Raw genomic sequence first — 26,863 nt, forward strand, 5'->3', positions numbered from 1 at the left:
ATGTGATGAGCACAGTAATGTAAAGGAAAATAAAACTGAATGTTCAGAATTTTGACCAATATAGTGAGATTATGATTTCAGTCTCAAAAGAGATAATGTACTATCATTATAGTAGCCACAAAATGAGAAATATATTTTCAGGCATGCTTTAATAGGTTGATTTATTTTGATTAACTATACTTCTTTCTCAGAAGGGAAGAAAGACTCTATAGCCAATTCTTCCATTATTCACTTGCATGGGTTCTTGTCCTCATACCCATAATTTCTCTTCTAATTCTGGGTAATAACAAAATGGGAGAGAAAGTTAAAAGACAGGAAAGGTTGGCATGTGAAGTTAGATTTTAAATATAAAGAAATTAATGTAAAAATGAGGAAGGAACAGGAAGAAATTGAGGAAAAGGAGATAGGGGATAAAGAGAGAGCTGTACAATCTGAGATGGAAACCAATCAATCAAGAATTAATTTTTGTTGAATAATTGAATTGCTTATCAGGATAAGAGAACCCTTAAGACAATAGTGTTAAAATATAATCAGTAAAACAATTTTAAAATTCCAAAAATAAAGAATCAATCAATCAATTAATCAAGAGATCTTTCCTCACTACAGAGATGGGGGATTACTAAAACAGAATATTGGATACGTTGTCAGACAAAAGATGTGGATTTTTTTTCCGCTTAATTACTTCTCTTTTCCATGAGGCATTGTTAAATGAGATAGGAATTGGCTGAAGTAAAGACAAAAAGCGTTAAATAACGTTGTTATTTTAAAGGGAGAAAAAGAAATGGGCCGGACTAGAAGGTTTCTTAGACCCCTTCCAGCCCTGGATGTGTACAAAAGAAAGATGTTTCTGCGCTCTTCTCGCCTCCTTCCTTTTCTTCTCCATTCCTTTTCTCCCTTGCTTGCGAATGCCATTGTAACCCCGCCAACACTCCAGCAGTGTCCCACGCAGCTAGAACGACTTTCTGGAAGGGTTTTCCGGATCAAGTGCGGGATGCTCAATCTTATCAGGATGAAGAGGCGCCTGCAATTATCATATAGCATTTCTAAACAATAAAGTTTTTTTGAAAGTCTAGGAGGGGAAAAAAAAAAAAGGCCAGCAGTAGCCTGCCATTCTAGCTACAGTAGCCAATCAGAAAGTAGAAGGGCCAGCGTGCCTTGAGCATCCCGCCCCTGGGAGGCTCTCGAAGTCTGTGACGTAAAGAAGCGGAAGTGGGGGGCCTCGAGAGCCGGTCATAGAGTTTTGTGGCCAGAGTGGCCACGGAGGGAGGCAGTGGTAACGGTTTCTAGCAGCTGGCAGAGGTGAGGGAGGGGCCATCCCTCTAAGTGCACGCGAAAGACGAAGCTGACAGGTAGCCGCTACACTACAGAGCCTGCCCTGGGGCCGCTGGGCGTCAGTCCACCGCCCTGAGTCGGCCCCCTTAAGGGCAAGGGGGAGGCCGTGGGGGGCGGGGGCGGAGCCCGGCGGAAGGCGATCAGGGGACGGGGGTCACGCGGAACTGAAGACGAGCAGGGGCACGTGCCTCGCACGCGCACGCCCCTTGCCTCGAAAGAGGTGGGGGGAGAGCGGGCAGAACTGAGGATGCAATCCCCCTTAACGCTGAATTCCGTGGAGTGCACCTCAGTGGTGAGGCCCAGGTCGTGGGGTGGGAAAGAAGCCCACCATCCCAGGATGTGAGGCGCCCGGTCTCCCGAATTCTAGTCTGATGAACTCCAGTGGTAAAGTCCACAAGGCTGGGATCCCCGATGCTTGGGGAATCTCTCGATCTCCTCTGTCGTGGTCTCAATCTGATCTGTGATGATCGAGCACCCCTGGCCTGTGGACTCCCTGTGTTTGGTTGACTCTGCTCTCCCCCTCCCCCCACTTAGCTGTTCTTGTTTGCTTTCAACCCCCCTTCTTCCTTGCAGCTCTAAGCCGCCGGAGCCCAGCGGCCCCAGCTCAGTTGAGCCATGAGCTCAGAGGTGAAGGTGACAGGGCAGAATCAGGAGCAGTTCTTGCTTCTGGCCAAATCTGCCAAAGGTGCTGCCTTGGCCACTCTCATCCACCAGGTGCTGGAGGCCCCAGGTGTCTATGTTTTCGGGGAGCTGTTGGACATGCCCAATGTCCGAGAGGTGGGTACCTGGTTTGGTGAATTGTACAAATCAGTTTATAGAAACTCCCATCAGTGGTCCCTCCCTTCCCCTTTTAGATTTCAGTAGAAAGTGGCAGCCAGCGACTATATATATTAATGTTATATATTATATTGACTATATATATTCAGTGCAAATATCTGGCTAAAATAAAAATAGGGATCCAGTGAGGTAAGGGTTAAGATTTATTTCAATTAAAAATGGTTTCAGTTTGTGATATACAAGAGAATTGCTTCCATTTTTATTACCAGGGTCTTTTGGGTAATTAGGTAGCTAACAAAAGATGAGTAAGGAAAGATTTGGTTCTTTGGGAAAATGTATGATGTAAGGGGCAGTGGCAAAGTGGATAGATAGAGTACCAGGTATGGAGTAGGGAAGGCTCATCTTTCTGAAGTCAAATTTGACTTCATACTTACTCGCTGTGTGACCCTGAACAAGTCACTTAGTTGTTTGCCTCAGTTTCCTCATCTGTAAAAAGTGTTGGAGAAGGAAATGGGTAAACCACTCCAATATCTTTACTGGGGTCACAAAAAGTCAGACAAGATTGAACAACCAACAGTCAACCAAGAGACATGTGATCTCCCAACTTATCTTGATCCTATGCCTTGTCCCATCAGTCCCATCATTTTTTTTAACAGATCTCCCCAAAATGGATTCTTACTTTAAAATTATGTGCATGAGTTACTGTACAAACATGCATGTACATGTACAAACATACATATGAAACATATATAAAAATATTTTGAAAAGGATGAAGTAAAGATCAAATATTTTGAAATTTAAGAATTTTTTACAGTACCCCAAATTTTTTTTTGCTTACTCACAGTGCAGTAAGTTTATTCTGCTTGAACATACTTCCTTATTTTCAAAAAACTCCTTATGTACGTCCTATGTGAACTTGTAAATAATAATTTTGTTAATAATTTATTATAAGATCAGTGAAACAAGTGAAATATCTTTTTTAAAAATATCTTTTTTAAAATATATTTTTCTATAGAAAGATAGACAATAAACAATGAGCATAATAGCTTTTAGTTTAGAATCACATTTTTTTGTATATATACCACGTACAATTAAAATACAAGCAAAGCAAATTTTTTTCTGATTTTTTTTTCCCCCTGAGGCTGGGGTTAAGGGTCACACAGCTAGGAAGTGTTAAGTGTCTGAGACCAGATTTGCACTCTGAATTCAAGGCTGGTGCTCTATCCACTGGGCCCCCTAGCTGCCCCATTTTTTTCTGATTTCAATGCAGGAGAATATTTTCAATATAAATTCATTCTTATTTATAAGGTTCTGTTTAATGGGTAGTATATTAATTTTATGTTCATGTCTGGATGTTTTAGTTATATTTTTATATGAGTATGAAGAACAGTAAGAAGGCCATTTTGGCTGAACTATATAGTGGAAGAAGCCAGAAAGTAAGGTATAAGTCTGGAAATGTGGATTAGGGCCACATTGTGAAAGACTTTAAATGCCAAAGAAAGGAATTTATATTTGATTGTAGAGCCAGTATGGAGATCCTGAAGTCTATTAACTAGGGAGGTGACAATGGTCAGACTTGCATTTGGGGAAATCACCGTCAAGTCTGTGGAGAAAAGATTGGAATGGGAAGAAGCATAAGTAAGGAGAACAATTAAGAGGCCATTGTAGTAAACCAGGTAAGATTAAGATGAAGAAGGACTTGGATGAAGAGTCTGAACTGGAGTGTTGTGTGACTGGACAGATGGAAAAGGATTTCAGAGATGTAAAAATGTTCTATATAAATGACAGGATTTGGCAATTTGGCTATGTGGGGTAAAAGGAAGAGTCAAGGATGATAATGGGATTGCAAACCCAGGTGATACCTTTCACAGAAACAGGAACTTTTGCAAGAGGAGTGAATCTGCACAGAAAGATAATGACTTTTCTTTTTGGATATATTTGAGAGGTCACTCAGACATCCATTTGATATTGACTATTCAGTTGATGAGGAGATAATAAGGTTGGATATATAGATCTAGGAGTCCTCTGCATGGAGATAGTAATTGAACCCCTGAGCATTGATGAAAGAAAATGTATAGATAAAAGAGCCTTAGGATATACCTGCTGTTATTGGACATGACATGGATAATGAATTGGCAAGTGTCATAGAAAGAGCATTTAAAGAAGAGAAAAATAGAGAACAGTGCCATGAAAATTCAAAGAATGAAGAGGAGGAGATGGTGGTCAGTACTGCCAAATACTGCAAACAAAAAGGATTAGAGAAGTGAGATACCATTAGATTTGACAGATAAGAGTGGAGAGAGCACTTTCAATTGAGTGATGATGTTGGAACCCAGATTACAGAGTATTAAAAATAGAGTGAAAGTTAAGAAAGTAGAGACCCTGAACTTTTTCCAGGAGTTTAGTTAGGAAAAGGAGAAAGGCATAGGATAATAATTATTGTGGTTTTTTTAAGGATGGGAGAGATTTGGGCATGTTTGGAAATAGCAAAAAAAAGAACTAGCAGATAGGGAGAAATTAAAGGTTAGGAAAAGGTGATGGTAATGGGTTCAGTTTGTTGGAAAAGGCAAGGAAGGAATAGGATTGGGGTAAACATAAAGAAGATGCCTTTGATTTTTGGGCTATCTTATTTTCAGAATCTGGAGCAAAGGATAAATGGGGGGATGATAACAAGGGGTCAAAAGATAAGAAGAGTTGTCAGATGGTAGAAAAGAAGTTTTGGTAAAAAAAACTATGAGGTAAGGGCTTTATGCAAAGTTGGGGAGGAGTTGCTTTTGAAGACTTGAAGAGAGAAGAGGTTTGGAATGAGATAAAGAAATCAGTTGAAGAATAGTAAAAAGATTGCCTGGCTACAGTAAGGATCCAATTTGTGGGGGAGGGATAACAAATTTGTAATGGATCTGATCAGCATAGTTGTAGTTGGTTGAAGGAACAAAGATGTTTAATCGGAAAAAAGACTGGGATTCTCTTCAATAATTTAAAAGAGGTCTTTGCTTGTTCTGCTTGGCTTCAGAGGAACAATGAGTAAAAGCTGTAGAAAGGAATGTTTAGATTGCATGTAAGGGAAATTCTATAATTGAAATTGTCTAAAAAGGGAATTTCAGAGGCTATGAAGATATTCTCTTGTCAGAAATATAAAAGAGATTCCTATCAGATAAGGATTTAAATAGGCTTTTGAATCCCTTCTGAGATTAAGATTCTTTCATTGTGTCCAATGATAAAGTATTACAACATGTCAGTCTGTAAGCATTTGTTAGGTAGTTATGTGTCAAGCACAGTGCTCGGTGCTAGAGAAGAAAGGCAAAAGATAGTCCTTTCCCTCCTGGATCTTACAGTCTAATGGGGAAACCAACACAAAAAGAATTATATACAAACAAGATATATGCAGGATAAGTTGGGGATAGTCAATAAAAACACTAGCATTAAAGAGCTTCAGGAAGGATTTCTTAAAGAAAATAGTGTTAGGTTTAAGGAAAAAGAGTATTCTAGCCTTGAGGATCAGCCAATGAATATTCCCAGAGTTAGAAGATGGAATGTCTTGTTCAGGGAATAACAAGGAGGCTAATGTCATGAGACTGAAGAATTCATGGTGGAGAGTAAGATATAAGAAGACTGGAAAGATAAGAAGATAGCAAATTGTGGAAGACTTTAAATAGCAGAGATTTTTTATTTGATCCTGGAGGTGATAGAGAGCCACTAGAATTTACTGATCTTTTCCAGGGTAATGACAATGTCAGGGAAGATAATGAATTGTATACAGTAGAAGTAAAAATCAGTAGGACTTGGCAACAGCTTGACTATGAGGAATGAGACAGTGAGGAGTCAAGGATGATACTTGGAGTTAAGAAACTAGGTGTATAGTAGAGACCTTAAAGCTAATAATAAATGTTGGAAGTGAGGAATGATTAGCTTAGGAAAGATGACTTGAGATTTGCACATCTTGAGCTTATGATATCTACAGAACATCCACTTTGAGATGTTTATTATGAAGTTGGAGAAGGGAGTCTGGAGTTTAGGGAAGAGGTTAGAGCTGGATAAGTAGATCTGAGAATCATTAGCATAGACATGAACATTGAAACTAATAGAACTGATGAGATCACCAGGTGAAAAATACACAGTCTTGCTAAGGTCTAAATGAAATTAAAGAAGTTGGTTATATATAAAACTTATTTTTGGAGTAGGAAGAGACTTTCAAGAAGAAAACCAATTTTGAGGCTGTTGCAGTAGACCACATATGAGGTAATAAGGTGTCTTAACTAAGGTATTTTGTTCATGAACAGAGGGGAAAAGATCCTAGAGATGTTTTGTAGATGGGAAAGACAGAATTTGGCAACTGTTTGGATATGTGGGGTCAGTGAAAGTGAGAAGTCAAGGATGACAACAAATCAAAAGATATAATAAATCTGAGTAGTAGAAAGGGGGGTAATTCCCTCCATAGAAATAGGGATTTGGAGATAGAAGCAGATTCTAAAGAAACCCAATGTTGGTAAATGTAGAGGGTTAAGGGCCAAATGGAAGCAAGACCTGCTCTGACTCATTAGAATAATAAAATCCCAAAATTAGAAGGGAAGAGTTTACCTAGTTCAATTCCTCTGCCAACCAAGTGTTTATTAAACAGTTTGACTATATACAATGACTCACTATTTCCATAGGCAGTCCATTCCATTTTTAAGCATCTCTAATTAATCTTTGACTAGCATGAGGGGAGAATAAGTAAGATAGGTTTAACTGTTTAAAAATTCTAAATAAGTTGTGGAGATTTCTTCCTTAGCCAGCCAGTCTTTGATAGCATGGCACTTTGTTGTTTCTTGAAGTAAGGTTATATAAGGTTTTGACCTATTGATCTTATTCTTATATTAGAAAATCAACCTTTTACCAGAAAATAGAAGGTTTCTTCCCTATGATTTATACATTATCCAGAATTCTCTAGTTTTTCCCTGGAATTCTTGCAAATATCTCAGCAATAACTTTGAAACACCAACATTTTAGCTGATATATTTTAATATATTCTTCCCCTTATCCATAGACCTATTGAACTACATTTGAAGAAGGAAGGGAATAATGAAGTAGAGAATAAAATTTGTTTGAAGGAAATATATCTAATTTTTGGTGCTTTGAACCTTCTGCCCTCATCACATAATTTTGCCATTCTTTTATGAGCCTAGTAGGTACTCCACATGTCAGATATTCTAGTTTTCACATACACCCTTCCCTCTCAGGCATGCCTAGCAAATAATAATCACTCTTTTACTACTATCTTTACAAAGTTGTAGTGATCCATACATCAGTTTCCCAGATGAGAATTGGGGGCAGATGTACATGCCATGTTGACCCACAAGGCAGGGTGATTATTATTTGCAAGAGTTGATTGAACTCATGTAGACATCTCTCTAGGTGCTGTATATCTTTAGACACAGAACATGAAAAGATCTTAAGTTCCTAATGACCTTAAGAATTGGTCACTCTGCCATTTCAGGCTGATTTTTGGTGGAGAGAATGTTGTTGGTTTTCTCTGCTTCTTGTTTTCTGTAGGTTGGAACTATGAAGTTTGATTCTACATTAATAGCAATAAACCTTTATTGAGTTTGGGCTTGTACCCAACATAGAAACACAGAATTTCAGATTTGTGTGGGACTTTAGAAATCATCTATTTCACTCCATATTTAGCATGATTCTTTAAATTATTATCTGTGAAAAGAACTCTAGTAATGAGAATTCACTACCTTTTGAGGCTCTTTTATGAGGGTTTTGGACAGTATTAGGCTTCTCTGACATATATAAGAGATGTGTAAGACATGATTCCTACTTCATGGAATTTTTAGTCTCATTGAAAGAAAAGAGGAAATAACTAGAAAATAGTTCAGACAGTTTTGACTAAGCACCTATTAAGTTTTTTGGCACTGTGTTAGTCCACTGAAAAAAATATGGGATAAAATGTTTGCTTTTCAGGACAATATATTTAGAGAAGTGAAAGAACAACAAATACAAAAGTTAAGTAATATTAAAAAGCATTGTGATTCAGTACTAGAATAAGTGACATAGAAAATTAGTAAGAAGTCAGAGAAGAGGGAAATCATGGACTGCTCCATATAGCTCCAAATAGGGGATGGGAATTGCATTTGGCCTTGAAGGATAAGTGGGATGTAAATAGAAGGTAGATATTCCCGGTCAAAGAAGAAACAATATTTAAAAAAAAAGAAATAAGCAAGAATGAGGATAGAGGCCTTTGAAGACATTGATGAGACTAGGTTGTTCTAATGGAGAGTGTAGAGAAAGTAGTAAGAGACAGGGTTAGATAAGGAAGATGGGGGCAGATAGGAATTCAAAGCAATATAAATGTTGGCAATTGTGGGGTGACTATTTTCTTATGACCTTGTCTCCTCTAGCTGGCAGAGAGTGACTTCGCTCCCACATTCCGACTGCTCACAGTGTTTGCTTATGGGACATATGCAGACTATCTAGGTAAGCAGAGGATCTGGGGTGACAAGATGGGACTATGGAGGGAGAGGGGGAGAGAGATGCATAATATTTTGGGAAATATCCTTATGGAAATACATTTCTAGGTCACTGCTATCTATATTACATATATATATAATATATTATTTTGTATTCTAGACTTTTATATATGTGTTATTCTTTACTATACTTTAAGCTTCTTGGTAGCAGAAATGTTGTCTTACCTAACTGTATCTCATCTAGTGTCTAGAACAATCCTCTGCATGAAGTAGATATTTAACAAAAGTTTGTTGAATTCAATTGAGTTTGTTTATTAAGTGCATTAGGGACCAGAACCTAGACTGGCATGAGAAACTCAGAGCTGGGAGATGGGAATTAGATGCTTGCCTCAGCTTTGAGATGTGAAATCCCTGCGTGAGTTTCAGTCCCAGCACTTACTAAAAATAAGTTTAAAAACAGTGTTTTTCCTAACTTTGTGACTATAGGCAAGTCAACTTCCCTGATCATCAATTTCTTCATCTATAAAATATGATAACAATGTTTGTATTCTTCACAAGTAGTAGTTGTGAGGATCAGATGAAAAACGTGCTTTATTTTTTAAAATTCAATTTAATTTAATTTTCAATTTCAAAATCTTTCCCTCTTCCCCACTCATTGAGAAGGCAAGAAAAACAAAATCATATGTGTGTGTATGTGTGTGTGTGTATATGTATGTATAGTCCTATAGAAGAAATTTCCTCATTAGCCATGCTCCAATAATTAAATCAAAAGTAAAAGAAATAAAATATGCTTCGATTTACACTCTTCAGTCCATCAGTTTTCTATCTGAAGGAAGATAATATGTTTTATAATGATTTTTATGGAATTATGGTTAGAATTAAGTCCTTTAAATTGATTATCTTGACATAATGCTCTTACTACATAGATTGTTTTTGTTCGACTTTACTTTTCATCAATTCATGCAAGTTTTCCCAAGTTTTTCTGAAACCATCCCTTCCATCATTTCTTGCAGCTTAATAGTATCCCATCACATTTGTATACTGTAACTTGTTCAGCCCTTCCCAATTTAATGGGCATCTTCTTAGTATCCAGTTCTTCACAAGCACAAAGAATTTCTGTTAATATTTTTGTACATATGAGTCCTTTTCCTCTTTTCTTTGATCTTTCTAGCAATTAATAGTGGTATCTCTCCATTTTAACAGCTTTTTGGACATAGTAGCAATTTTTTTTCTATAATAGTTGAATTAGTTCCCAGGATTTCCAACAGTGCCTATTTTCTTACATATACCCCAGCATGTCATTTCCTTTTTTTTTTTTTTTTGTCACATTTGCCAATCTGATGGGTGTGAGATGGTATTTCAGAATTGTTTAAATTTGCATTTCTTTAATTATTAAAGATTAAAATATTTTTTACATGACTACTTTGATTTCTTCCTCTGAAAACTGCCTGTTCAGTTTTTTTTTTTGACTATTTGTCAGTTGGGGAATGACTCTTATTGTTGAAAATTTGACTCAATATATTTAATAAAAGGAAACATTTATCAGAGAAACTTGTTGCAAAGTGTTTTAAAAAACTTTTAGTTTCCTGCTTTTCTTCTAATTTTAGTTACATTGATTTTGTTTGTGCAATTAAAAAATTGTATATAATAAAAACTATGTATCTTATGAACTTCTCTCTTTTTTGGTTACAAATTCTTCACCACCCAATGAGGACAACTGTTTATGTTTTATACATGGAAATGTAAACCATATGTCTAAGATTGACATTAGTAATAAATAGTAGTAAATAAACTGATAGATCATGGAAAAAGTTACCATCAGATCAAGCTATGCATAGGTTAAGAAACTAATGGAATTTTCCTTTCTATCTCTTCTTCTGGGTTTTGTTGGTAACATATGGAAACGCTGATGATTTATTTTATGCTGATGGGTTTATTTTATATCTGCAACTTTACTGAAGTTATTAATTGTTTTGATTAGTTTTTTGACTAGGGTTTTCTAAGCAAACCATCATGTTTATTATTTGCAAAAAGTAAGAGTTTTGTTTCCTCATTGTGCTTGCTTCTTCAATGTTTGTCTTGCTGTATTGTCATAGCCAGCTTTTTAATACAATGTTGAATAGTAAAGATAATAATAGAATCCTTGTTTCATTCTTAAACTGATTTGAAAGACTAGCTTATTTTCATAATAATGCTTGCTCTTGGTTTTTAACATACATATATACATTCCCTCTTTAACCCATTCCTGATGAGAGTGTGTTACCAGAAAGAACTACCAGCCTTTCTCTCCACCTAATTACTCTGTGTCAGTTCTTTCTCTTGCACCTCATTCATATAACATAATTACACTTACTTTTTCCTACATGGTTTTGCTTTTTAGAATCACACCATACTCTACTCCAGTCTTTCTTTTGAACTACCCAATTACTGATGCTGGTCTTAGACATATGGTTTATATTTCCATGTATAAAATATAAAAGTTTGTTCTTATTGAGTTCTTTGTAATTAGTCTTTGATGTTTACCTCATATTTCTCTAAGATCTTATGGGTCAAATTTTCAATTAAATTCAGGGTTTTTTTTATAACAAAATCCTAAAAGTCTGGCAATTCGTTGAATATTCATGGAGGGGACAGGCTTTCAGAATTATGCTTAACTTTGATGGAAATGATATTTTTGACTACAACCCCAGTTTTTTTATTCCTTGGTATGTAGTGTTCCAAAACCCCAAGTCTTTTAATTTAGCCACTATTAAGTCTTTAGTAGTTTTAGTGATTCTAATTGTGGCTCTGTCATGAATTGTGGTGGTTTTTTTGTTTTTTTTCCTTGTCACTTATAATATTTTCCCCTTGACTTGTAGGTTTGGAATTTGGCTATAATGTTACTGTAGATTTTCCTTGTAGGACATCTTTCAAGTGATCATTAGTGGATTTTTTTTTTCTATTTCTACATCATTCTTTTGATTTTGTTTTAATATTTCTTGGTCTTTTGTAATTTTGCTGATTTGCCTTTGTCCAGTTCTAGTTTTCAAGGAGTCATTTTCTTCCTTAAGAGTCTGGATCTCCTTTTCAGGTTGATTGACTTTCTTTTCATAATCTTTTTGTTTTTCTTGGATTGTTCTTTTTATTATCATTATTAGTTTTCCTCAGTCTTTCTTATTTAATTTTTTTTGAGTTCTGTGAATTCTTTTGGGGTAGGTGACCATTTAAAATTTTTTTGGTGTAGGAGAGACTTTTTTTGCTTCATTATTCCCCTGTGAAGATGAACTCTAGTCTTATTTATTACCATAGTAATTTTCTATGGTTGAGTTCTTTCTTCTTTGTCTGTTTTTTTTTTTGTTTTTTGTTTTTTGTTTTTTGTTTTTGTTTTTTTGCTGAGGCAGTTGGGATTAAGTGACTTGCCCAGGGTCACACAGCTAGGAAGTGTGAAGTGTTTGAGACCACATTTTTTTTTAAATTATTACAATCACCTCTAATCCTGAGGGATCTTGTGTATGTACTGGTTCCTTCTTGCAAGGGCTGCCTCTCAGCTGCACAGTTGGACCTGCTGTTCCTTATCAGCAGCGCTTCCCTCAGTCTTCTTTGACTCTAGGTAGTCAACTGTGTCTGCAAGATGAAAATTCCTGTGGCTGGAGCAGAGACTACCTCCAAAGCCAAATTACCCTGGGGCTCACAATTTGATGTTTATGAAATCTGAGAGCTTGGAATTTTCTGATCCACTTTACCATTTTTCAGAATCCTCTCTGATGAGATTATTTTTTTTTTTCATTCTTTCTCTCTCTTTCAGTCCATTCCCTTTCCCCAACCTTCCATTCTCCTTTTGAGCTTATTCAAACATAATAGAGTCATAACCAGGCATTCTAATTAGACTCCCTTTCTCAGACTTCTGGTGATGATAAAGTTCTGAGAGAATTAAATATATCATCTTCCCATATAAAAATGTTTAATCTCTTATAATTTCTCAATTGTATTTCTCTTTCACATTTTTCTTAGAATCCTGTATTTGAATGCCAGATTTTCTATTCATCTCTGGTCTTTTCATCAGTAATGTTTGAAAGTCCTCTTATCTATTTTTTTATAACATTAAATAGATATTAAAATTTGTCTATTTTCCCTTCCCCAGCTCCACCCTCAATAGAATTATACTCAGTTTTGCTGGGTAGATTATTCTTAGTTGTAATCCTAGATCCTTTATCTTTTAGAATATCATAGTACAACCCTTCCTTTCCTTTATAGGATGGTAGTTAAATTTTTCGTGATACTGACTTGACTCTGTAGTACTTAAATTCTTTCTTATTGGTTGCTTGCAATATTTTCTCTGATTTGGGAGCTCTGGATTTTAATTATTATATATGTGGGAGGTTTGTTTTTTTTTAACAGATGACTGGTAGATTCTTTTCATTTCTGTTGTATTCTCATATTCTAACATATTTGGGCAGTTTTTCTTTAAAATTTCTTGAAATTATAAGCTATTTTTCTATGCATAGACTTCATGTAGTCCAGTAATTCCTCTTTTGACTTTATTTCTTTTTTTTTTTTATTTTCATGTAGTTATAAACTTTTTTGGTCATTTCTAATTTTCAAGAAGTTATTTTCCTCAGCGAGTTTTTTTCCCAAATAATTTCATTTGTTTTCCAATTAAAAGTAAAAACAATTTGTAACATTTATTTTTTAAAAACTTTAGGTTCCAAATTCTCTCTCTCCTCCCTTCCCATCCCTTTCTCTGAAACAGCAAGCAATTTGATACAGGTTATATATGTGTAGTAATGTAAAACACATTTCTGTATAAGTCATGTAATAAAAGAAAACAGACTTCCTCCTTCCCCCAAAGAGCATAAAAAATGGTATGCTTTGATCTTCATTCAGATTCTATCAGTTTCTCTGGAGGTAGATAGCATTTTTCATCATAAATCCTTCAAAATTGACTTGGATCATTGAATTGTTGAGAATAGTTAAATCATTCACAATAGATTATTATGTAGTTTTACTGTTACTGGATACAATGTTCTCCTGATTCTGCTCACTTAACTTTGTATCAGTTTATGTAAGTCTTTCCAGATGAAAACATCCCTCTTGCCATTTCTCATAGCACAATAATGTTCCATCACACACATATAACACAACTTGTTTAGGCATTTCCCAATTGATGAGCATTTTCTCAGTTTTTAATTTTTTGCCATCACAAAAAGAGCTGTTATAAATAATTTTGTGTTATAAATAAATAATTTTCATTTTTCTTTGATCTCTTTGGGGTACATACCTACTATGGCTAGGTCAAAGGGTATGCATAATTTTATGATCCTTTGGGTATTGTTTCAAATTGCTCTCCAAAATGATTGGATAAATTTACAACTCCAACAGTGTCTCTATTTTCCCACATTCCTTCAACATTTTTCATTTTTCTTTTCTCTCATATTAGCTAATCTGAGAGATATGAAGTGGTATCTCTGGATTGTTTTCATTTCTGTAATCAATAGTGATTTAGAACATTTTGAAAATATGACTAAAGGTAACTTTCTTCACCTGAAAATTGGTTGTTCATATCCTTTGACCATTTATCAATTAGGGAATGACTATATTCTTATAAATCTGATTCAGTTCTCTATGTTTGAGAAATGAGGTCTTTAACAGAAGTTCCCCCCTCCCCCTGCCAAGTTTTCTGCTTTACTCCTAATCTTAGATACATTGGTTTCAAAACTTTTTAATTTAATGTAATCAAAATTCTCCATTTTATATCCTGTAAAGCTCTCTTTCTTTTATTTGGTTATAAATTCTTCACTTATCCACAGATCTGATATGTAGACACTATCCATCGGAGCTGATTTGCTTGTTGGTATCACCCTTTATGTTTAAATCATGTATCCATTTTGACCTTATCTTGGTTTAAGGTGTGAGATGTTGGTTTGTATCTAGTTTCTTTTAAACTGCTATTTAGTTTTCATAGCAGTTTTTGTCAAATATTGCTGAGATTCTCACATTTATCAAACACTAGATTACAATGGTTATTACCTACTGTGTATTGTATACCCAATCTATTCCAAAGATCTATTTTTTATCTCTTAGCCAGTTTTTAGTCAGATTGTTTTGATTATAATACTGTTTGAGATTTGGTATGGCTAGGCTGCTTTCCTTCATTTTTTGGTGTTATCATGTCCTTCTCTCTCTCCACATTAATTCCCTTGATTTGTTTAATCTTTTGTGTTCAAGCTTAATTTTGTTTATTTTTTCTAGTTCTTTGAAATAAATTTTTTGGTAGTTTGGTATGGCACTGAATAAGTAAATTAATTTAGATAAAATTATCATTTTTCTCTTTCTTGCTATTGAACTTTGTGGGTATTATATAGAAATGCTGATGATTTGTTAGGATTTATTTTATATCCTAGGACTTTGCTAAAGTTGTTAATTATTTCAACCAATTTTTTATTTGATTCTATGAGAATATCCAAGAATACCATCATATCATTTGCAAAGAGTGATAATTTATTTCCTCATTGTCTGTTGTTATTCCTTCAATTTCTTTTTCTTCTCTTATTGTTATAACTAGTATTTTTGGTACATAATTGAATAATAGTAGTGATAATAGGCATTCTTGCTTCACCCTGATCTTATTAGGAAGTTTTTTAGCTTATCCTCATTATAGGGTTATATTGGATATATCGGGTTATATTACATAGGAATATATTATAGTGCTTATGGTTTTAAATAGATATTATTTATCATTTTAAGGCAAGCTACTTTTATTTTGTTTTCTGATGATTTTAATAAGAATGAGCATTGTATTTTATTAAAAGCTTTTTCTACATCTCTTGTGATAATCATATAATTTTTGTTCTTATTATTGATATGATCAGGTATGGTGATAGTTTCCCCAATAGTGCTGTATTCCTGGTATAAATCCCAGCTAGACATAGTATGTGATCTTTGTGATATATTGTGGTAATCTCCTGGGTAGTATTTTATTTTTTAAACTTTTGCCTCAGTAGTATCTATGCAATTTATATTTTTGTAAATATTCTTCCATTTCACTTAGATTGTCATATTTATTTGCATATAATTGGACCCAATAAGTTCAATAGTTGCTTTACTTTTCTCTTCATTGATGGTGAGTCATTTTTCATATTGGTGATTTGGTTTTCTTCTTCCAATCTAATTAATTAGTGTTTTTTTTGTTTTATTGGCTCCCCCCTCATCCCCATAAAACAAGCCCCTAGGTTTTTTTTTTTTTTTTAATTTTATAATTATAACATTTTTTTTGACAGTACATATGCATAGGCAATTTTTTACAACATTATCCTTTGTACTACCTTCTGTTCCGAATTTTCCCCTCCTTCCCTCCACCTCCTCCCCTAGATAGCAGACATTCCCATACATATTAAGTATGTTATAGTATATCCTAGATACAATATACATGTTCAGAACCGAATTTTGTTGTTGTTGTTGCAAAGGAAGAATTGGATTTGGAAGGTAATAATAACCTGGGAAGAAAAACCAAAAATGCAAACAGTTTCCCAGTGTTCCTTCTCTGAGTGTAGCTGATTCTGTCCATCATTGATCAATTGGAACTGGATTAGATCTTCTCTATGTTGAAGATATCCACTTCCATCAGAATATTGTTGTTGAAGTTCCATCAGTATTGTTGTTGAAGTGTATAATGATCTCCTACTTATGCTCATTTCACTCAGCATCAATTGATGTAAGTCTTTCCAAGCCTCTCTGTATTCATCTTGCTGGTCATTTCTTACAGAACAATAATATTCTATAACATTCATAATAATTTACCAACCATTCTCCAATTGATGGGCATCCATTCATTTTCTAGTTTCTAGCCATTACAAAAAGGACAAGCCCCTAGTTTTACTTATTAGTTCAATGGTTTTCTTACTTTCAATTTGCTTTTTTTAATCTCTCTTTTGAGTTTCAGAATTTCCAACTTGGTGTTTAATTGGGAATTTTCAGTTTACTCTTTTTCTAGTTTTTCTAGTTTGATGCCCAATTCATGGATCTGCTTCTTCAGTGTTTTACTGATATAAACATTTAGAGATATAAATTTTTCCCTAAGTACTACTTTCACTGTTTTCCATTAATTTTGGTATGTTGTTATCATTCCCTTTAATGAAATTATTGATAATTTCTATAATTTGTTTTTGACCCAGTTATTCTGTAAGAGTAGATTATTTAGTTTCCAGTTGGCTTTTTATCAGTCTTTCCATGGCTCTTTATTTTTTTTTTATAATAATTTTTATTTACCATATATATGCATGGGTAATTTTATAACATTGACAATTGCCAAACCTTTTGTTCTAATTTTTCTCCTCCTTCCCCCTCTCCCCCAAGATGGCAGGTTGACCAATACATGTTAAATATGTTAAAGTATAAATACAATATATTTATGTATGTCCAAACAGTTGTTTTGCTGTACAAAAAAAAAAAAAATTGGACTTTTGCCTGTGAAGGAAATCCAAAATGCAGGCGGACAAAAATAGAGAGATTGGGAATTCTATGTAGTGATTCATAGTAATCTCCCAGAGTTCTTTAGCTGAGTGTAGCTGGTTCAGTTCATTACTGCTCTTTTGGAACTGATTTGGTTCATCTCATTGTTGAAAGTGGCCACATCCGTCAGAATTGATCATCATATAGTACTGTTGTTGAAGTATACAACAATCTCCTGGTCTGACTCATTTCACTCAGCATCAGTTCATGTAAGTCTCTCCAGACCTTTCTGAAATCATCCTGTTGGTCATTTCTTACAGAACAATAATATTCCATAATATTCATATACCATAATTTCTTCAGCCATTCTCCAATTGATGGGCATCCACGTAGTTTTCAGTTTCTGGCCTCTACAAAGAGGGCTGCCACAAACATTTTTGCACATACAGGTCCCTTTCCCTTCTTTAAGATCTCTTTGGGATATAAGCCAGTAGTAACACTGCTAGTTCAAAGGGTATGCACAGTTTGATAACTTTTTGAGCATAGTTCCAAATTGCTCTCCAGAATGGTTGGATCTGTTCACAACTCCACCAACAATGTATGTGTCCCTGTTTTCCCACATCCCCTCCAACATTCTGCATTATCTTTCCCTGTCATTCTAGCTAATCTGACAGGTGTGTAGTGGTATCTCAGAGTTGTCTTAATTTGCATTTCTCTGATTAATAATGACTTGGAGCATCTTTTCATATGGCTAGAAATAATTTCAATTTCTTCATCTGAGAATTGTCTGTTCATATCCTTTGATCATTTATCAATTGGAGAATGGCTTGAGTCAATTTTCTATATATTTTGGAAATGAGGTCTTTATCAGAACCCTTGACTGTAAAAATGTTTTCCCAGTTTATTGTTTCCCTTCTAATCTTATTTGCATTAGTTTTGTTTGTACAAAAACTTTTCAATTTGATATAATCAAAGTTTTTTACTTTGTGATCAATAATGATCTCTAGTTCTTCTTTGGACATAAATTCATTCCTCTTCCACAAGTCTGAGAGGTAAACTGCCCTATGTTCCTCAATTTATTTATAATCTCATTCTTTATGCCTAGCTCATGAACCCATTTTGACCTGACCTTGGTGTACAGTGTTAAGTGTGGGTCAATGCCATGGCCCTTTATTGAATGTGATTTTCATTATATTATTATCTGAAAAGGGTACAGCTAATATATCAGCTTTTTTGCATTTGGTTGTGAGGTTTTTAAGCCCTAATATATAGTCAATTTTTGTGTCATGCACTGCTGAAAAGGGGGTATATTCCTTTTTCCCCTCATTCAGTTTTCTCCAGAGAGCTATCATATCTAATTTTTCTAAAATTATTATTTTATGTTTATTTAGAGATGGGAAAATTGAAGTCTCTACTGAGATAGTTTTACTATTTTCTTCCTGTAACTCATTTGAATTTTCCTTTTAAGAATTCTGATGTCATTCCATTGGGTACACACACACACACACACACACACACACACACACACACACACACACGATATTACCTTATTATCTCTTTTAGCAAGAGGCAATTTCTTTGCTTATCTCTTAATCAGATCTATTTTTGCTTTTGCTTTGTCTGAGATCATGGTTATTACCCCCTCCTTTTTTTACTTCAACTAAATTATAATAGATTCTATTCCAGCCTCCTTAGCTTTTCTCTGTATGTGTCTTTCTACATTGTGTGTTTCTTGTAAACAATATGTTTCAGGATTCTGATTTTTAATCAATTCTGTTATGCACTTCCATTTTGTGGGTGAGTTTGTCCCATTTATATTCATAATTATGATTGCTAATTTCTATCCTATTCCTCCCCTCCCCTTTTATCCCTCTTTTTCTCTTTCTATTCATTGTTTCTCCTCAAAAATGTTTTGATTCTGACTACTTCCTCCTCTAATTTGCCCATCCTTCTATCATATACCCCCTTTCTTTTTTCCCCTTTCCCTTCTACTTCACTGTAATGTAAAATAAATTTCTACACCCAACCAAATGTGTGTATTTATTCCTTCTTTTAGCAAATTCTGATGAGTAAGGTTCAAGTGTTGCCTGTCACCTCTCTCCCATCTTCCTCTTCACTGTAAAAGCTCTTTAGCATCCCTTCTATGTGAGATAATCTATCCCATTCTACCTTTCCCTTCCCCCTTCTCTCAATGCATCCCTCTTTCTCAATCCTTGATATTTTTTAATATCATTCCATCATAGTCAACTAAAACTGTTCCTTCTACATGTATATATATTCTCTCTAATTGCCCTAATAATGATAAAGTTTTTAGGAGTTACAAGTATCTTCTCAAATAGTTTAACCTTTTTGAATGCTTTATAGTTTTTCTTTTCTGTTTACCTCTTTATGCTTCACTCATATCTAGATATATTTAAAAATCAAACTTTTTTGTTCAGCTCTGCTCTTTTCATCAAGAATGCTTTAATAGTCCTCTCATTAAATATCAGGAGGCTTTCTTTTTTCCCCCTGTCTGGAAGGATTGTACTTATTTTGCTGTGTAGATGATTCTTTGTTGTAATTCTAGCTCCTTTGTCCTCCACAATATCATATTCCAAATCCTCCAGTCCTTTAGTATAGAATCTGCTAAATTCTGTGTTATCCTGACTTTGGGTTCATGATATTTTAATTGTTTCTTTCTGGCTTTTTGCTGCATTTTCTTCTTGACCTGGAAACTCTGGAATTTGGCTATAATATCCCTGGAATTTTTCATGAAGGGATTTTTTTTTTCAGGAGGTGATTGGTAGATTCTTTCAGTTTTTATTTTATCTTTCTATTCTAGGATGTGAGGGCAGTTTTCTATAATATTGTGACTTTTTTTTGATCATGGCTTTCAGATAATCCAATAATCTTTAAATTCTCTCTACTAGATCTGTTTTTCTAGGTCACTTGCTTTTCCAATAATATATTTCCAATTTTCTTTTTCTTTTCTTTTTTTTTTCATTTTGTGGATTTAATTTTATTATTTCTTAATGTCTCATAGAGACATTAGCTTCCACTAACCCAATTCTGTCTCTGTCTCTGTCTCTGTCTCTCTCTCACTCTCTCTTTTTTTTTTTTTTTTTAATTAAAGCTTTTTATTTACAAAACATATGCATGGGTAATTTTTCAACATTGACTCTTGTAAAAACCTTCTCTTCCAAATTATCCCTTCCTTCTCCCCACCCCCTCCTCTAGATGGCAGGTAGTCCAATACATGTTTAATATGTTAAAATATATGTTAAATTCAATATATATATACATATTTATACAGTTATCTTGCTGCACAAGAAAAATCAGATCAAGAAGGAAAAAAAACTGGGAAAGAAAACAAAATATAAGCAAATAACAACAGAAAGAATGAGAATGCTATGTTGTGATCACACTCAGCTCCCATGGTCTTCTCTTTGGGTGTAGATGGTTCTCTTCATCACTGAACAATTGGAATTGGTTTGAATCATCTCATTGTTGAGATCCACGTCTTTCAGAATTGATCATCATATAGTCTTCTTGTTACCATCTATAATGAATCTGGTTCTGCTTATTTCACTTAGCATCAGTTCATGTAGGTCTCTCCAGGCCTCTCTAAAATCATCCTGCTGGTTGTTTTTTATAGAACAATAATATTCCATAACATTCATACACAGTAATTTATTCAGCCATTCTCCACCAATTCTCATTTTTAAGAGATTTTTTTTTCCTTCAGTGACCTTTTATACTTCCTTTTCCATCTGCTTTTTAAGTTCTACTTTTAAAGTTCTTTTCAGTGAATTTTTGTGCTACCTTTACCTATCTGTTGGCTCTCTGTTCATGATTCTCTTGCATCTCTCTCACTTTTTCCTCCAACTTTCTTATTTCATTGAAAAAAATCCTTTTTAGTTCATCCAGGAATTCTTTTTGGGCTTGACACCAATTCATAGTTTTCTTTGGGGTTTTTGAATGTAACCATTTTGACATTATTGTACTCTTCTGAATTTGTGTTTTGAGTTCACCTGTCACTATAATAACTTACTATGGTCAGGTTGTTTTTTGGTTTGTTTGTTTGTTTGTTTAGGGTTTTTTTTTTTTGTTGTTGTTGTTGTTTGTTTATTTTCCTGGTCTATTTCTTGGCCTAACTGCATGCTAAAATTAAGACACTTTTCTTGGGGTCTAGAAGGAATTGACTCAAGTTTCAAGTTTTTGTGCTGTTGTTTTTCAGAATAGATTGTGACCTATAAGTTTTCAGTTTTTCTAAGTTGGTATGCTCTAAGCCAGGGTTTCTTTAACTTTTTCTACTTGTAACTCATTTCCACCTGAGAAATTTTTATGTGATCCTGGTAATACAGGTATATAAAATAGGTATATAAAAAATTTTGCTACCCCTATATTCAGTTATGAAATCCCATATGGAGTCGTGAACCTCAGTTTAAGAAGCTGTGATCTAAGAGGTATGATCATTGCCCTCCTGGCCTATGTTCTGGTCTATGAGCAACGACAAGCACTCTTTTCCACCTTGAATTATGAGCAGGGTCTCCATTCTCCTGTGGCTTCCCCGGTAGCTCTATGCCTTTGTCTTGGGACTTCAACATTGGCCTGCAACTGAATCCCTGTGTGGGCAATGAAACAGAATCCCGTACTCAGTGCAATCAAAAGGGTCTCCTGCAATTGTCTTCTGACCAATTGTCTTGCCCCCTTAATATCTGTGGGCATAAAGCTGTTTAAGTTGCTGCCACTGATTCATTGTCCCCAAGACCTGCACCAGCTTTTCAAGCCCAATCTGCTGTTGGCTTGCCAGGTACTACTACCTCTTTTGGACTGTGCTCCACTATTGCCTCAGTGAAACAGACCTTTCCTGTTAACCTTCTAAATTGTCTTGATCTAGAAAAATGTCCTGTTCTTTTGTTGGTTTTACTGCTCCAGAATTTGATATGAAGTGCTGTTTTAAAGTTATTTGAAGGGGAGAGAGCTTAGACAATTCCCTGTCTTTACTCTGCCATCTTGGCTAATATCAGATTTCACTGAAATTTTGTTTATTTTTTTATCAAGTTGTTGAATTCTCTTTTCATATGATAACACTCACTTGGTTTTTAGAATCATTTTTTAGCTCCTTAACTTTTCTAGGGGGCTCGTGTCCACTTTGTATTTTTCTTTTGAATCTTTTCTTGTGGACATTTTCAAGTAATTGTTGTCTTCTTTTAAGTCTTAAGCTTCTCTGTCACCATAGTAGCTCCTTATAGATTGTGCTTTTAAAATCATTTATTCTTTTACTCTTCTAGCTGAAGCACGGAACTTGCCCCCCCTTACAGAGGCTCAAAAGAACAAGCTTCGACATCTATCAGTTGTCACACTGGCTGCCAAGGTCAAGGTGGGTTGTTGGTATAACCCTATCTTTCCATCCTCCTTCACCAATATTGCTAGTATGATGTTTTTTATGTTCCCTCTTATAGAGAGCATTTTGCAATAGGGGAATCTCTAACCCAAGTGTGATTATTATTTCCTTGATGACATTTCTCATCAAGCACACCTGTACAGGAAGTAGACTGAGGATTCTTTAACTTCGAACTTCTATAGACGACATGAGGACTTAGTCTTTGGGGGATTGATGTCCTAGGTAAATAGAAAGGCATGAGAAGGGTATAAAAGAAAGATTAAAATCTCCAACTTATGGAGTAGGGGGGAGACAGGTCCCCTCTTTTTTCTTTCAGCTTCTGAATTGGGGATGACACAGCAGAACAGATGGGAAATAGGTTCCTTTAGGATATTGATAGCTTTTTTTTTAATCCTTTCTTCCCATTCTTATGATTTCAGTGTATCCCATATGCAGTGCTTCTAGAAGCCCTAGCTCTACGAAATGTGCGGCAATTAGAAGACCTTGTGATTGAGGCTGTGTATGCAGATGTACTTCGAGGCTCCCTGGACCAGCGGAACCAGCGGCTTGAAGTAGACTATAGCATTGGGCGTGACATTCAGCGCCAGGACCTCAGTTCCATTGCTCATACCCTCCAGGAATGGTGAGATTTTTATCCAAGAATAGTAAGGACTATCTCTATAATTGACTTTGTAAAGGAATTATTTATAAAAAAATTTATAAAGGAATTTAATCCCTCAAAATAGGGGAGAAAGGAGTTCAGAAATCACTGAACTAGAACAGGCACTGCTGGAGCTAAACACTTTGGGAATAGGAAGATCTATCATTATTTCCTGACAATTACAAAGGGAATAGTATCAGGAAAAAAAAAAAAGAGAGAGATGACATGAAAATGTGGTTTAGACCCAGTCCTTGAGATGGTGTTTGGGGTAAAAGGGCAGAAATGGTGTCACCTTAAGAATAACTTGTCATGGTTTTTAATCACCTAACTCATACCTGAAGTCTTATTTATGCATCCTTCAATATTTCTTCTAGCCTTCCTGAATCTTTAAGATTTCTGTTTTTCATACCCCTAATCCATGTTTCTTCTTTTGTATCCCTTCTGATTTCACCTTATCTTCAGACTCCATATTCTTCAGCCTTCTCCTTAGTATCCCTTGTCCCATGTCCCCTTCAAGATCTGCTGCTAAAGTTCAAAAATGTAGGGCCTTGAATCTCAGAAAAGTTTCTGTTCAAACCAAGTCTGCGATTTGATGACCTCAGCAAAACCCTGCAACACTTTTCTCCCCTCTTTTTTCCTGTAGGTGTATGGGCTGTGAAGTAGTGTTGTCAGGCATTGAGGAACAGGTGAGCCGTGCCAACCAGCATAAAGAACAACAGCTGGGCCTGAAGCAGCAGATTGAGAGTGAGGTGAGTAAAACATGAAGCAGAGTACGGGCTCTAGGGAAGTAGCCATCTATAAATAGTTCCTCTAACTTCTGTGCTCCATATCTTGGAGTGTGCAGGACAGTTAGATTTTTTCGAGAATATAGGGGTAGTGAATTGAACTGTGGAAAATGGTGAGCAGAGAACAATATTCAGAATGGGATAACAACATTCTTCCTATCCTGGCAGGTGGCCAACCTAAAGAAAACCATCAAGGTAACAACAGCAGCAGCTGCTGCAGCCACATCTCAGGATCCAGAGCAACATCTGACAGAGCTGAGGGAACCTGCCCCAGGCACCAATCAGCGCCAGCCCAGCAAGAAGGCTTCTAAGGGAAAAGGGTGAGCCTACTTCATAGAAATTCTGTATTGCCGGGGATTGTGGTTGCTTTAAATCCTAGGAACTTGGTTCTTCCAATCACTTGGGGGAGGTAGTGGGTGCCTTAAAATTGTGAGTTTTCCTTTATGATCAATCTCTCTTTTCTCCTTCTTGAACTAGGCTACGCAGCAGCGCCAAGATCTGGTCCAAATCAAACTGAAAGGACTGTCTTTTCACCCTGAGGGATCTGGGGACTGACAGCCAGATCCTTGGGAATCATGCCCCCTTCCCATTTCTTAGGTCTGAGCCCCAGCCTCTCCCTACCCCACCCTCTATGGCTAATTTATACCTCCTTGAGAGGAGGCAAGTATAGGCCATGTTTCTCACTGTCCTCATGTTGTGTATAACCTTATTTTTGTGCATATTGTTTCCTTTCTCCAAGACTTTTTTGGGTGTATCCTTGTCTGTATCTGTAACTGCTTGGGTGTCTGGGGTTGTGCATGTGTGTGTCCCTCTTCCAATACCTCTGTCCCTTGCATGAATGTGTTTCCCTATTGCCCCTTGACTCTCTTGGGGGTATCCAAAGAGCCTTAGATTCCTTTACCCTTTTTCTTTCCCTTGGGAATTCTGGGAGGCAATCCTTTATCCCAGGATTCTTCTGGGAAAATTCTGTATCCTGGACATTCTGGGATTGTTTCTTCCTGTCCCTACTTCCCCTCAGGAGCTTTGCTGCCTGGCTCAACCCCAGAACCCATAGAGACTGCTGCTGCTCGAGGTAATGTTGGAAGAAGTTTCCTGCCTATCATTGGCATCCTGGAAAAACCCAACAGAGCCCCTCAAAGGATTATTTGTTTTTCCTTGGCAGGGTGGGATATGGATTGTATTTAAAAAAAAAAAAAAAAAAAGTCTGTGTATGTGTGTGTATGCAGACATAAGTGACATAAATAAATCTAAGATGATCTATCTATGAATCTCCCCAGAGTTGAGTCTCCTCTGTTTGTGGAATTTTTGTAGAAGGAGAATCATTAACTCTCAATACTAACTTTTACCAGAGCTTAGTGCCGAAAAGGACAGAGAATCCTGTGGAGAGCCTCTGGACTGGACATGGAGGGAATGGAGTCTAGCATATTCTCATGGGAAAGACAGATGGACCAGGATCCTAATCTCTAGGGCAATCTAGGAGGAAAGAGATCTTGGTGACAAAACTGAAAAGAAAAAGGGGTTCCTATATCTTTATATCCATCCTAACCCAGGCTTGTGTTAAAAACTAAGCTAAAGGGAGATTACAACCACAAGGGAGAAGAATGAGATAACATTAAGTTGACACTTAAAGCTCTGAACTTCTTCTTGTTAGAGCTTTGCCTTTAGCTCTATTCTTTTTCCTCTTGTAGCTTCATTTTCCCCAATGAAAAAAGAAAACAGGTTAAAATTATATGATTTCCCTCCATTTATCCCCTAGTTTTCTCTTTGAACTCTACGGCTCTCACTTCATCTGCCTTTCAAACTCTACCTGGAGCAAGTGATCACTCTGAGCTAATGACTTGTTTTTTGACACCTTTTATTTTTGCTTTTCTTCTGTTTCTGAATATATTTTTATTCCTTGTCCTACCAAATGAGCCATCCCTGGTAATGAAGAATATAAAAGGAAGAGGAAAAAGAGTTCATCGAAACAAGCCAACATATAGTCTCTCGCTTCTGTAAAGAAGGAACGGAAATGAATTTTTCTCATCTCTTCTCCCAGGCCAAGTTTGGTTATTATATGTCAGCTAATGATGTTTAATTTCCTATCATCAAATGTCTATAGTTTATAACCTTATTGGAGGTGACTCTTTGGGACCAGATTTGTATCTTCTACTTTCTTTGGGAGTAATCTTTACATTCCAGAGAAATTGAGACTGGTTTGCTTTTGAGGAGGTTGGGATTTGTGATTTGGACTTGGTTTGCAAAGCATTTGGAGAGACTAAGGCAAAGGACTTGACTGGTCTGAAAAGTGACTGGGTTATAGTTTTTGGATTGTGAGTTCTAAAAAATAGATTTAGATATGTCTGTGTACTTGTGGGTTCCCTATGTTAAAACCCTTAACTTGAAGTGTATTATCTTCACTTCCTAAACAATTGGAGAAAACAGGGAGAAAGGTGGAAAAAATAATATGAATATTTTGGTCATGCATCCATAAAACAAAGGAAAATTTTAAATGGCCCACAGACTTATTGAATCATCTTTTGCTACTGAAGTGATGTGAAAAGGGCAGAGGGTACTAAGAATGAGACTTTGTAGACTATAAACTTGACCAACAAATCAGTATGCCACATTAATATTCACTTTCTCATGATAAATAAAATGAAATCAGCACAAAAGGAAGTGGTTGCTAAATGAAGCATGGCTCCCTAGTTTTCCATGGGCAAAGGAGTTAGCAGAATTGGTTTCAAACCCAACCTTCCTCTTTCTGCTGAGGGCATCACCACCCTTTCAGTTATCACCCTTGACATATCTCTCCTTCACCCCCATGTTGATCAATAAGCATTTATTTTGATACTATTGTACTAGGTAATGGGAATATGAAGACAGAAATGAAACGGTCTGTGCCTCAAAGAAGTTTAACTTCTTTTGGGGAAAGATAAAATGTATTTGAGTACATAGTATCCAATAAGTATATACAAAACAGACACAAGGTAATTTAGTTTTGTTTCTGGGAAGGCCCAGCAGGGCTGAGATGTCATATAGAATCTGGGTATACTTCAGCTGAACCTTAAGGGGATTCTTT

General features: G+C 35.8%; 1 protein-coding gene across 3 annotated transcripts; it reads left to right on the forward strand.

Annotated features, from left to right (window-relative positions):
• Positions 1 to 1,183: 1,183 nt before the first annotated feature.
• Positions 1,184 to 25,070, forward strand: COPS7A (COP9 signalosome subunit 7A). 3 transcript variants are annotated; one of them, XM_074266780.1, is made up of 8 exons: positions 1,184 to 1,299; positions 1,906 to 2,109; positions 8,496 to 8,571; positions 22,265 to 22,353; positions 22,797 to 22,999; positions 23,661 to 23,766; positions 23,971 to 24,122; positions 24,280 to 25,070. In XM_074266780.1, the coding sequence occupies exons 2-8, from the start codon at positions 1,948 to 1,950 to the stop codon at positions 24,317 to 24,319; spliced, it is 828 nt and encodes a 275-aa protein (XP_074122881.1). In that variant the 5' UTR covers positions 1,184 to 1,299; positions 1,906 to 1,947; the 3' UTR covers positions 24,320 to 25,070. The 3 variants fall into 3 exon arrangements, with proteins under 3 accessions (XP_074122881.1, XP_074122880.1, XP_074122882.1); XM_074266779.1 differs by having other exon boundaries at positions 1,198 to 1,349; XM_074266781.1 differs by lacking the exon at positions 1,184 to 1,299 and adding an exon at positions 1,482 to 1,624.
• Positions 25,071 to 26,863: the final 1,793 nt, after the last annotated feature.

Source organism: Sminthopsis crassicaudata, chromosome 5, assembly GCF_048593235.1.
Source record: "Sminthopsis crassicaudata isolate SCR6 chromosome 5, ASM4859323v1, whole genome shotgun sequence".
Taxonomy (NCBI): domain Eukaryota; kingdom Metazoa; phylum Chordata; class Mammalia; order Dasyuromorphia; family Dasyuridae; genus Sminthopsis; species Sminthopsis crassicaudata.